At 42.0% G+C, this 12,885-nt stretch overlaps 1 protein-coding gene across 2 annotated transcripts in view; it reads right to left on the bottom strand.

The window, feature by feature from the left end:
* The window catches only part of nbas (NBAS subunit of NRZ tethering complex), a 143,335-nt gene that overhangs the window by 114,830 nt on the left and 15,620 nt on the right, over positions 1-12,885 (bottom strand). For both annotated transcript variants that reach the window (XM_071479021.1, XM_071479022.1), the window contains 9 exons: positions 12,109-12,247; positions 11,947-12,012; positions 11,700-11,828; positions 11,131-11,194; positions 10,421-10,614; positions 8,404-8,679; positions 4,558-4,683; positions 4,075-4,226; positions 3,747-3,884 (listed from right to left, as the gene is read on the bottom strand). In XM_071479021.1, the coding sequence (XP_071335122.1) occupies positions 3,747-3,884; positions 4,075-4,226; positions 4,558-4,683; positions 8,404-8,679; positions 10,421-10,614; positions 11,131-11,194; positions 11,700-11,828; positions 11,947-12,012; positions 12,109-12,247 (1,284 nt within the window). The remainder of the gene's footprint in view (positions 1-3,746; positions 3,885-4,074; positions 4,227-4,557; positions 4,684-8,403; positions 8,680-10,420; positions 10,615-11,130; positions 11,195-11,699; positions 11,829-11,946; positions 12,013-12,108; positions 12,248-12,885) is intronic.

Below are 12,885 nucleotides of genomic sequence, written 5' to 3'. Positions count from 1 at the left end.
CATGGTGCCAGGACATCTCTCATTCATGATTTGGTTGAATAAAGTTTTGATAAACCTCTTCATTTACCGTGAGACTGTTTCTGAGATGACAAGTAAAATCTGTGTAAAATATGTGAGTTTTTAGCATCGTCATTGTGAGCGTTTTGCTCACAGCAGCACTGTGCCTAACAACCTAACGGAGCAGCTAGCGTGGCTGTTGACTCTTTACCATTGTCTTGAATAAAAATGTATATATTTTTACAATATCCTACAGAACCAAACTAGTTAGATATCTAACATCAGCCACTGATTAAAAGTCTTAAACATCTTCCCTGGGTGCAGTTCGTAAAGAGAGTGTGATTGTGGAAATGGCCACAAAGAGGCTAGAGGTGGCTGAGTGTTCAATTCAGGCCCATGCCTCTTGCTTCTAAATTGCTAATCCTGCTGCTGAATTCCACTGAGGTACAGCCTAAACAGCGTGTCTAGTACACTGTTACACATACAAATGGGCAACCTGGCTGTACACCAAAAGGGCAGCAGAGTGCCTGCACCTTTGTAAAGGTTTATATTGGTTCCCTGAATTGCCCTCACAATAAGCAGTGACTCAAGGGGAAAACGTGCTTAAGAAAGGGCCAGAATGAACAAATACACTGCGGCACATCTGAATGGCGATTGAGGGCTGTAAGGTTTAGGATGTAATGTGCACAATTTGAACTGTGCTTTAGACTGATACACATCATTGCACATGCTGTCTAATGTAAAAAGACTGCAACTTGATTGCTTCAAGTTATGTGTGTGTGTGTGTGGGTGTGTGTGTGTGTGTGTGTGTGTGCATGTTTGTGTGCATCTTGTATTTGAAAGCTATCAGAACTGCAGCTTATTACAGTCAGATGGAATCTCTCCTATACCTCTGTGCAAACACCCTGAATATGACTGTACTGGACAGAGATTAAAATGCATAGACAGGCCAACACGCTTATACAGATGCACAAACACATACACAGAAATGTGGTGTGTGATAAAAGCGATCATCACACAGTGTGATGGACAAAATTGGACAATAGACAAAAACACTTTGGCTCATGCCTTCACATGGATGCATCATGAACACACACACACACACACACACACACACACACACACACACACACACACGACCAAGGCTGGAGCAAATGAGAAATCAGAATTCTGATTGAGGTCTGAATCTGATCAGATATGAACATAAACACCTTGCAGCACACTGCACAATCACCACCCCCCCAACCCCCCCACCCCACCATCTCTCTCTTTTTCTCAAGCTCTCTCTCTCTCACACACACACACACACACACACAAGCCTTGCAGTATTGTCCATCTTGTTGTTGTATGCGGAGAGCCAGAGCAGCAGTTATAATGGCCCTTGGCGGGTTCTGAATTATACTTTATTGTGCACACACAGTCTGAGGAGAAAGAGGCTGAAAGATAAAACTATCTGCATGCAGTGGAAGGGACAGTTTTAAAACATGCAAGACAAACAACACTGAGCTGGTGCATGACAGTTAAGAATGAAAAAAAAAAAAAAGCAATAACCAAGCACTGAAGGAGTCTGTATTTTATGTGACATTACATTTCGGGATAAGTGAATGCAGTGCAAGTGCAACACATTGCCTATAGGAAAGAAGCTGGTAGTAACAAGAGAGGCTGGAGAAGTATATTAGCATCCATCATTTTATTGGGTTCTTAAAACTAAGAGGGAAATGAACATCGTTTAGTATCTTACATAGTATCGCAAAAGTTGATTGAGTGGGTTTGACTCCAATTAATGAAAATGTGATTCTCTCCTGGACTAGAACTGTTCCAATCTTCAATAGTGACTTACAAAAGTTTTTTTTTTCCTCTCTTTTTTTAACTGATGGGATAAGAATAATCACACTTTATTTCACGATATTGACTAGATGATAGAAAAAAGCCCTGGTTGATCATGTCTTTCACGCGCACACACATACACGCACACACAAACACAGACAACATCAAAACAAATAGAGGAACAAAAGATGCACTCACTGTGTGGCAGTCAGTACTTAAATACAGTCCTTATCTACACACAGTATCACACACACAAAGAGTGCACACACACTCACACTCACACTCACACAAACAGACATGGTCGGAGCAGCTGTGATCGATACCAAGCCATTTCTGTAATGGTGGTGTAGTTAAAAAGAAATTAAGAGAATTATTATCTGTCTCAGGCCTTGGCCGCAGGCCTCAAAGCAACATGGTTAGATCCATTAGTGAGGGGCTTCACTGCACCCAACACACACCCATATATAGAAACACATTTTGGGGACAAGTGTGTGAGCATGCTTGACACACATCCTGACTCAAAGACAGAGAAAGGAGAAAAATAGGCATATTTAAAGGAGGTAATTCACTGAGGTTTGTTTAAGGTCATTTTTCCTTTAATGTTTGTAATTTATCGATTTTTTCACTCGCTCTTATATCTTTTTCTTATCCTCCATCTTTTCTTTATCTACCATGGACGACAGGTCTGTAATGAAGCTAAACAGTTTTATTACACAATGAGCTAAACAGAAAGAAAATCAAACAGACAAAGGGGGGAAAAAAAGCTGAACAGGGAACTGTGGGGCCGATGTTACAAAGGAATTATATTACACTGCTTCTGCTCTTCCTCATTCAAATGCAGACCGGAGGCTCACTTGTTAAGTATCTGATACGAGAAGAACAATAGAGACAGCGCAATCCAGCTACTGAAGCTTGAAATACCTGTATGCACAATGCTCGCTTGTGTAAACACATTATGGATCTGCATTTTAAATGTGCATCATTTACATGGCCATTTTAATATGTGTGTGTAACATTTGTATGAACTTCGTCTTGAGAGTGTGTCATGATATGTGGGCATGTGTATTTGCATCTGTGTGTGTGTGTGTGTGTGTGTGTATGAGAGGTGATTAGTGATCACTAAAGGGTTTTTCATTAGTCTTTCCCTGGGCACTCGACAACAAAGGCATAAATTACCTCCAGCAGATTACCCACTAATCTCCACCAACGCTTTCTCCCTCTCTCTCTCCCTCATCCTCATTAATGTCCCTGCCTTTATGATCCCCTCTCTGGTGTGCGACCTAATCAAACAATCAGTGTTAAATTTGGCAGCCTTCTCTCCCATTTCCTCCTGGTTTCCTTGCCTACACCTTAAATACGTTCACAACAGTCTGCCTTTTTCTTTAATTTCAACAGTGCAGTCTCCATGCCCAGTTGTTACGGGAAATAATTAAGACGTAACTTAATCTTTCTTTACTGGAGACAAAAACCTGCCGACAAGGTGACACACATTGGTCAGCTTCAGGTACCCCGGGGGATTTTTCCACCCACCCAACAACTGCTACTAAGACTTAGAAGCTGGTCTTGGTGTACAGTGTTTTAGTCACTTCTCTTGAAAGTTCAGTGAAAATTTTAACAATCAGCCCACAACAGTTTGGTATAAAGGAGTATTATACTGCAAAAGGCTTACAGTACATCTAAAATAGAGGCTTTGGAAACTTCAACCAGCAAGGCAGATGCTTGCCAACAGACCCTGGGTCCTCCAGTTGAAGGATGGTGTCTGTAACCACTAGACAGACCTTGTGATTTTGTTCAAATAAATCCCATCTTCTTTGAACATTTTGAACATTGGCAGCATTTCGACCTGCTGTGACTTCCCGTGTTCATCTGGTGCCTGACTGAATTACTGAGCTGACTAACCAACCATCTGACTGGCTATGTACCTGCTAAAATCGACCTTGGCCAGCAGCTCTCGTCTCTTGCTGTTCTCCCTCTCCTTCTTCATCTCCAGCTCCTCATCATCTGACAGCATGTCTTCATAAGGTAGGTCATTGAGATCAACATCACCTGGCATGATAAACCTGGGGATAGAGGGCAATGAAATAATACATAGTTAAAAAGCAAATATGGATAAACAAAATGAGGCAGGCAGAATGAGCCTCAGGAGGAAGCTGACAAAAATCAATTGTCATTTATAGACCATGTATGTGCAAGGATTGCACTGGTGTGTGTTCATGCATGCCACGTTGGTGGCGTTCATGCATGCCCTACCTGCCCCCATCTTCTCTGTTTCCTATGGCTATAAGGGCCTCAAGGTCGGTTCCCTTCAGGCCGTACTGCAGCAGCTCCTTGGCCGCATCAACATTCTCTGGGACGCGCTCCACACACTCATGCAGCACCCATGACCGCTTGCGGATCTTGCTCTGGGTGGGATGTAGGGAATGGAAGGAGTAGGAATGGGTTCAGAAGAAATGATGGGATAAAATGAGATACAGAATTAGGAGGGGAGAGTGTGAAAATTTGCTACAAATTGGTAAAAATGATGCGTGAAATAGAGTAAGGGGGTTGTGCTGCATTTAGGCGTGTGCCTCTCCCACTCACCCAAACACATTTACTGCATATTTCTTACCAGACATCTAATATACTGTAATAAACACCACAATTCTGATACAATTCTTCACCTCTCTCTCTCTTCTTAACCACCCCTTAGCCTCCTTTCCTCATTTCTTTTCACCTGTCTCTTCCATATCTTACCAGATAATCTTGTATTGAGGCAATGCTGACAGTACTCTTCCTCCACTGTCTCTGGTACACCAGGTCAGAGTCCAGATTATAGGCTTGGGCAAGAGACAGGGCTTCTCCATATTCCTCATTGTCAATCTGTGAACAGAAAAAATGTAAAGTATATGAACATGATCGATATATACATGGTTTCTTCACACTGTGGAACAGACAGCACTAAAACAGATGTAAACTAGCAGGAAAGAAAAACATATGAATATTCCATTCAGGGTGATGCAGACAAGTGTTTGTAAAATGAACGGAGCAATCCATTTCATAGGTAGCTTGTCTAGGAATTCAGCAGACAGCAACTGTAATTAAGTAGCAGTTAGTTTTCTGATGTACAATTTAAGTTGAGTACAAAAAAAAAAACATAACTGCAAGACAATTAATTCATTTCATACTCTGCAAGGGGCTTTTTGCATTTTTTAACATCCAATTATCATCCCAAGGGTATATTACTGATTCTTCACACACTGTGTTCCTTTACAGAATTAAATGAATAAAATACATTCAATGTATTCAAACTGCATGGTATTTAAAGCAAATCTCCAAGCAAGAAAATAGAAGAAAAGTTCACGGCCCAATTTTCCATCACACTGAAGGACAAAGAAGCCCTGGTTCTGAATAAACCTGTGCAGAAGCTGTGGCACTACGGAAATCCTGAGTACGCACACTGAATACTCAAAGGCTGAATAGGAACAGCTCAAACGTGCAGATTCAATCTGTGTAGCAACTGTGACACAGTTTGAATCCAGTGTGCAAAAGAGGGATAAGGAGAATGGCTGAAGGGAAATAAAAAATTTGGGGATATTTAAAAAAAAATAGAAAATCAAATATACAGAGGGAGAAAACCTAAAGGAGGAAGGAGCCAGACATTGGGACTAAATCACATAATGCATCCATCCTTCTTCACAAAAATAATAACAAAGTCCACAGCTACACCAGCAGCTGTACTTAGCAAAGCAGTGCTTTGAAACCGAATGCTAAAAGCAGCCTGCTAACATGATAATAATGGCAATGCCAACTTACATTCTGATTTTTTTTAAACAGCCATGTCTACCACATACTCAGTATTATAGTTTATTATAGTTTATTATAGCATGTTAGCATGCTACAATTTGCTAATTAGCATGTTGAGACTGACAGTAATGTAATTAGTTTGGCCATTGATTAGTCATAAACCACAATAGTGGACAATTTACACATTTTGAGCTGACAGACAACAAGTCACAGGATTACCAAAGTGATGACTGTGTGCTGAATGCTAGGCAGTGTGTTAGCGTCCTAACACACTAAATTGAGATGATTAACATGATAAATATAACACCTGCTTAACACATGGATGCGTGAAGGTGAACAAGCTTAATATTAGCATGTTAGTATTGTTATTGTGAGCACTTCAGCATGCTGATGTTAATGCTGATACAACTTAGCAGTGCCACTAGCATGGCTATGGACTATAGTCCTGCTACCCTGCCGTATATTTTTCATTGGTAGTAGCAGTTGTTGTTGCCATTATTATTAATATTGAACTAGCCTGGCAACACATATCAACACATAATGATGCTAAAGGAGGTTTTGTGTCATATCAGCATCTCACAAAATTATTTGATCAAGCAACATCATGACACCTCAGTTTATGCAGGCCCACACAATGTGTATTAAAGTATATGTGTGCAAGCACACTGACTGAAACACACACTGAGTATCCATCTCTTTCTGTGTGTAGGAGTACAAAGCAACACATTAACCAGACTGTGGTTCCTCGAGGGCAATAAGAACCCCACACAGTGAAACCTCTCGTAGGAGGACATCAAAAACTGCTTCCATCTCTCTCTGGATCCGGCTAATAAAACTGTTAGCAGCCCTGCCAGTGTGCTACTCATATAACCAGGGTTAGGCCATTGAACACATTATCAAACTCCTAAACACATGAGGAGGCTGACTTTAGGGCATAACCCAGAATCACTTGCTCTGGTCTATTCACAGTCAATTGGACTACAACCTTGACTGTGGTGAATCTTTGTGGAGAGATCAGGTCAGTCTGCTTTCTGTGAACGAGTGAGGGAGTGTGGATGTGTGTACTGTAGAAAAGTCAAACTGTACAGGTCTAACACAAGCAATATGTAGGCACTGACAAACACAATAAACCAAATATGCGTGCATATCCATGTCCAGCAACATACATATGAGCAGACAATGCAGTCGCCCTTTCTCCCCTTCACTCACACACCTACATGTTGTAAGTGTGGAGTAAGAAGAAGAGGAGAAAAAAAAAACAATTCTAACAGGAGAGCAGCAGCAGCTGGTGAAGTGCTGCGAGTACCAAGTGCTACAAAGAGATAATAATGATATATTACTTTGTAACTCTCCACTGTTAGGATTGATGGTGATGACTAATGGCATCTAATGATGATGACAATGATGAAGAAGGCAGCAGATGATGGGTCATAAAAATGACTGATGAACCGTGCTCAAACTTGGGACCGTCGAGAGCTGATACCACTCTTGCTGTGCTTTATGACAGAGCATGTTGTTGTCTTTGCTGCAATTTGTAGTGAGCAGCAACAACAGCCATATTTCTAATGCAGCAATTAGCATTTCAGAAAACCCCCTGGGACTGAGAAATAGCCTTAAAGCAGACTGAACATCTTGCTTGGTTTTCATTTCTCCTCAACGGCACTCAGGAGCTGATCCAACAAAACAATATCACTGAACTGGCACAGGATTTATGAAGTCAGAAACCAATTTTGTAGCTCAGCCGTGTAATAATTCAGTCAATGACCAAACGGACTCATATGACATCCTTCAGTTGCTGCTAAGCAGCAAAAAAAATGAATAGTTGTGGTAAATATGATATGCACCATTGAAGACAATTGACAACTGCTCTTAAAACATGTAATGTATCAACTCATGTATCAGTTGAATATGATGTTTAATTAGGAAGATATCTTTGAAAATACCAAATAGGTATATCAGTTTCTTTGGCAAAATAAATGTATAATAATGTGTAAGAAAGAAAACTGCATGTCAGCACTGGGATTGTTGTCTAGATTTCTGAGCTGAAAGAACATTCAAATGCAAACATGAAGGCATTCCAGCATGAACACTGGCGAAAGCTTTTGTCGCCTAAGCACATAAGCATTTTGTTGTGTATGCTGCAATGAATAAGTAAACAGTTACAAAAACATGATTTTTTATTTTCTCCCCAATTGTGGACACGTTGCCTCACTCCTGCTGGGGTTAACATCCTGAAACTGCAACCTAACTCGTCAAAAAAGTTCCTGTCCACACCAGTCATGAAATATGAATGCTGTGATAAGACTTCTGCAGAGAGTCACTGAGCATTGACTGATCATGACAATGCTAACATGTTGGTGTTTAGCAGGAATGATGTTTTCTGTGTTGACCGTCTCAGTTAGGGGCGTGTGTCGTATACGTATATAGTGTGTTTTTTCTAGCAGGGCGATGGGGCTGCTCGACCCAGCACTTCCTCAAAAGCGCTGCACATGGGTTTTGTTTCTCTGACAACAATATTTTGATAACATACCACCACTGCCATGCGGTGTCTGGCCAATCTGCTCCCACAATTGGGCTTTTCTCTCTTTGTTGTGGTAGTTTCTATCCGACATATTGTAAAGCTCCAGATAAACAGCACATTCTGGAGACAAAATTCAAAGCCATGGCCCTATATATATATATATATATATATATAAACAAGATGCTCAAGTTGCTTCAAGAGACTTAGATTAATCAGTAGCATGTGCACGTGAACTTTAATATTCCTGTCATTTACAAGCTGTGTCAGCCGCCTACCTTCCTCTGGTACAGTTCCTCAGGCGTTGTTGACCTCAAGCTGACCAGACGGTAGTTCTTGATTACGGTGCGGGGGCGCTTGCGTGGCGGGGCGAAGCGCTCCATCTCCGTCACATAATACAGACCCTGCTTGATGTAGCCAAAGTAGCGGGCTTTGGCTGAGGACTCTTCGTCTGAGTCAGAGTCTCCTCCATCATCACCCTCCTCATCCTCGCTGGCCCCACCGCTCAGGTTGCTCTCCAGACGCCCACGCTTCTGGGCAAGCTTCACCTCACACTGTGACGAAAATAACAAAATCCAGCATTACGAATGGGATGGGGGCACACTCAGACAGCCAAAATTAAGAAGAGGTTGGAAGAGGAATAATTAAAGAACCAAAATAAAGGTGCACAAGAGGACTGCTGTAAAATACACAAAATACACAACTGCTTTAAACATACATTTGAATTATGCTGCAAGCATATGGAGAAGATCACAAAACCACAGTTGTCTTTTTGCATAAATATACATCTGTCATCTTGGCCCAAATCATAAACTGAGGGCTATGAAACAGAAGAACATCCATCCACAATGACTGAGTCAGATTTACATTCTTTGCCCAAATATCTGACAGAGAGTATGGACACTAATTTTCTAGCAGGAAAGGAAGAATGAAAATTGAAGCATATAATGCAATGCAGCACAGTTTACATCTAACTGTGCTTACACTAGTAAACACACTTAATTTCACGCCCTATGCCAGATCAGCAGGCTGTCTGAACACAAAACAACAGCAAGGTCAAGCTGCTCAATAGAAAATCTAAATCCAAGCTGCTAAACTATTTTCTTCAGCTTGTATCGTCCTCTCCTTCTGTCTTATGATTGCCTCTGTTGGGGAAAGAATTATTTGCCCATTTTTCATCTCCACACTGTAGCAGTTCCTCATATTTTGCAGTGACGCCTGTCTGGGTTTTAGAGAAAAATAAAGTGTTGGCCCTTCCAGCAGAGCGCTGCACCCAGCTGGGGGTTATGAAACATTTAGCACCTGTAAAACATTAAGCACCTTAATCAATGAGGAGCTGAGGTAACTTCCACAGTACTGTATTAACGCATTACCCCAGCTTATCACACACTCAAGAAGATGCACATGTGCTAATCATCTTAAATGCACATTGACACACATTATTCCACATCAATGGAGGCGTGTGCACAGCACAAGCCCCATCTTCAAGATAAATTCTACATACACTCAGCTGTAGGTACAGCTACAGGCGCCCAACACCCCCCCCCCCTCCCCTCCCCTCCCCTTTCCATGCTGAAGCAGGCTGATGAAACCTTTCCCCAAAAGTTGGCAGCTGGCTGGTAAAGAAACCAATCTCTTTTGCTCTCCCAATGCTTTCAGATAAAAAACACAAAAAGAAGCAAAGACTGAAATAAAAGAGAGGGGTGATGTGATATCAGGGTCTTAGTGGGAGGATAAAGAAGCAGGGAAACATATTTCATCATCACACGTTTCCACCATTATTGTTATTACACACACATACCCGTGCTTTTACACTATAAAGTGCGCAACTGAAAATGCCTCCATGAATATAAACCTTTGTCAGAAAAGCTGTGCTCACATTAGGTCGTGGAACAAACAATCTATCACAAATCAATGCACGCAATTGTGTTGTGATTGATTTTCCTGTACAACTGACTCACTTCGCATCAGAAAGCGTGTCCTGAAATGCACTTCCTCATGTCAGGCTTTAACAATTTAAACAAAACACCTGACATCGCCATAACCGACAGTGACAATGTGTTCCCTTTTTTCTGACCCTGCGCGACCCTGAACTGAATAGGCGGTTTAGAAAATGGATGAAAGGATAAAAAAAAACAATTGTCCTCTATTCTACAATATGTCTTTTAAAGCCTTGAGGATTTATAATGTATGACTAGCACTAACAGATGCTTACACAAGCCTCGCATGCATTCATACAAACTGCCTCCCGCTGTTTACTTAACCACACATCCATACCACTGTCTTGACGTTTACCTCCAGGCTGAGGAACCCCCCATCATGCGCTGCGGTGACTCGGGGTGAGGGCTCGAACCATTCGCAGGATTTGCCCAGGAGGTTGCGGAGCGTCCTGACCGATGAGACGGTGACGGAGCCGGAGCAGCGAGCCAGAATCAACACGTTGTCACTCCACCAGCTCACATCCACCAGCGGGTAGTACTGCTCCTTATCTGGGACAGGTATAGAGGGCAGTTATACAGATGTGATTGTACACCAGAGGAGGCTGAACCAAAGCCAAGAGAGAACTGTTTTAAAGTTGAGTATGCTCCACTAGCCCGACATTTTTGGATCACATACTTTTACTCCTACTAACATTCTTGAATCAGTTTCATCCTCTAAGACATATTTACACCTGTGGACATATTTATCACTTGTCATGCATGGGAGAATAATAATCACACAGATTATTGCTTACACAAGCTGTCACAGCTGTCATCACTACTGGCCCAAAACCGTCAAAAAAAATAAATAACATATAGGCAATTCCACAAACACAGCAATGCACACACTCACAAGCATGGATACTGAAGAAGAAAAATGTCTGCCAGCCTTGGCATGTAGTTGCATGTCAAAATAACTGTATAATTCAGTGAATAAGACATGTCAAAGATCACTAAATTGTATCCAGTGTGTTCTGCTGTGTCAGCAACAAGGTCAGCTCTCTCCAACCCTTCAGGCCAAACTACCTTTTATTTTCTTCCTTCTCTCCAGCGATGTCTTCCACTCTGGGTTGATCTCCTCAAATCCTGGCTGTAGGGAGGACCAAAGGATGGAGGTACCAAAGAAGAAGGGAGGGAGAGAGGGAGAGAGAGAAGGGGTTGGGGGGGTGTGGAATTAATCTGCTAACCCTGTTTACACTTACAGCATGCACACACAGAAGCTCTGCCAGCTCAAACCAGCAATGAAGCAGAACATACACACATGCCACATAAATCGGCAAAACATTTTGCAAATATAAATTCTCCCTGAGCCCCTTCACTTAATGTTTAATGTGAACATAACACACACACACACACACACACACACACACACACACACACACACACACACACACACACACACACACACAATCTTTCTCTTTCCACATACACACATACTCAGGCCAGAGTATGAGTGTGAACCAGAGATTACATTAATACAGTCAGTCAAGCATCTGATGTACAAAATATTAGCAGGACACAGATTTATTCGACATAATCAAAATCTTGCAAGCATACACACGACGCACATTCACACAAGCAGCTTCGAGGCGTACCTGTTGGTCTTGGCTCCACGTGGCCCTCTGTTTGAGCGAGGGGACATCCCAGAGAGACAAACGACCAGAGAAGTGGATGACAGCCAGGAGGGTGCCATCGGGGCTCAGGCTCATGCGGAATACACCGTCCTGGACAACACAAACGCAGGAACATAATCTTTTCATTAAGAAAATGCTCCTTAGTCCCTTCCAATTAAACTTTAAATTGGCAACGAAGCAAACAGAAGTAAGATGGCCTCTGTACTACCTTTTCATCTCCTTGTCTTGAGAAGAATCTGAAGCTGGGGATCCTGAAGAAACCTCTCTTCTGATTCTAACAGATGACATCGTAGATGATAAGAATGTGTCTGTTCAGATACTGCTCGGATGTTTATGCGTGAATATGTGTTTAAGTGTGCGGTCTCCTCACTGCATTGACATCGTCCTCAAAGCTGGTGACCTGCTTGTAGTGCGGTGAGCCAGAGAGAGCCCTCCAGGCTGTGATGCCATAGCAGGAGGCCTTGGACGTACTGTCATCGCCCGACTCACAGCCTCCCACCAGCAACAATCTGAAAAACAAGTACATACACGTAAACACACTCGCATAGTTACCACCATGATTGTGCCCCAAAAGATCAATTAGCACTGCATAACAAAGACAAGGAATTAAGATGGTCACTGTGCGGTCACCCTTAATCTTGGGTTCAAGGTGAGGTATTCACACAGCAGAAGTTCCATTTAGCAAAGTACTGGATTAAAAAGTTATTTATCAGAGATAAAAGTCTAGTTGGAAATCAATTGCCAGGCACAGTTGAGACACAAACAACACCACAATGACCACAGTGATCTGTAGGTCTGCCTTTGCAGTGAAACAGAACAGATGCGACAGCGGCCAGGAACTCTGGGGGAGGTGGGGATGGAGCAGTGCTGTCCAGCTCAACACTGCCCCCTGGTGAAGAGAAATAACATTTAGTAACAGCCAAGAGCTGAGAGTGAGTTTGTCAGCTGATAAAAAAAGCAGTTTTTTTTTTTTTTTTTAACATATTAGCTCAGGTCTGATATAGGCTACCTTTCCTGTATAATGTGATCTCAGGTTTCACTAAAATAAATCCACGACAACAAATACACCCCTGATCCACATCTGTATATTCTGCCCATACATGCACTATAGTAACTGTCTGTAATTCTGACAATAAAAAAGATCACA

The sequence above is a fragment of the Trachinotus anak genome, unplaced genomic scaffold, assembly GCF_046630095.1.
Source record: "Trachinotus anak isolate AG129_WGS33_773 ecotype Australia unplaced genomic scaffold, CSIRO_AGI_Tana_v1 ptg000005l, whole genome shotgun sequence".
Lineage (NCBI taxonomy): Eukaryota > Metazoa > Chordata > Actinopteri > Carangiformes > Carangidae > Trachinotus > Trachinotus anak.
Note: the sequence above shows the minus strand (reverse complement) of the source record. Positions and strands in the feature narration are given on the sequence as shown.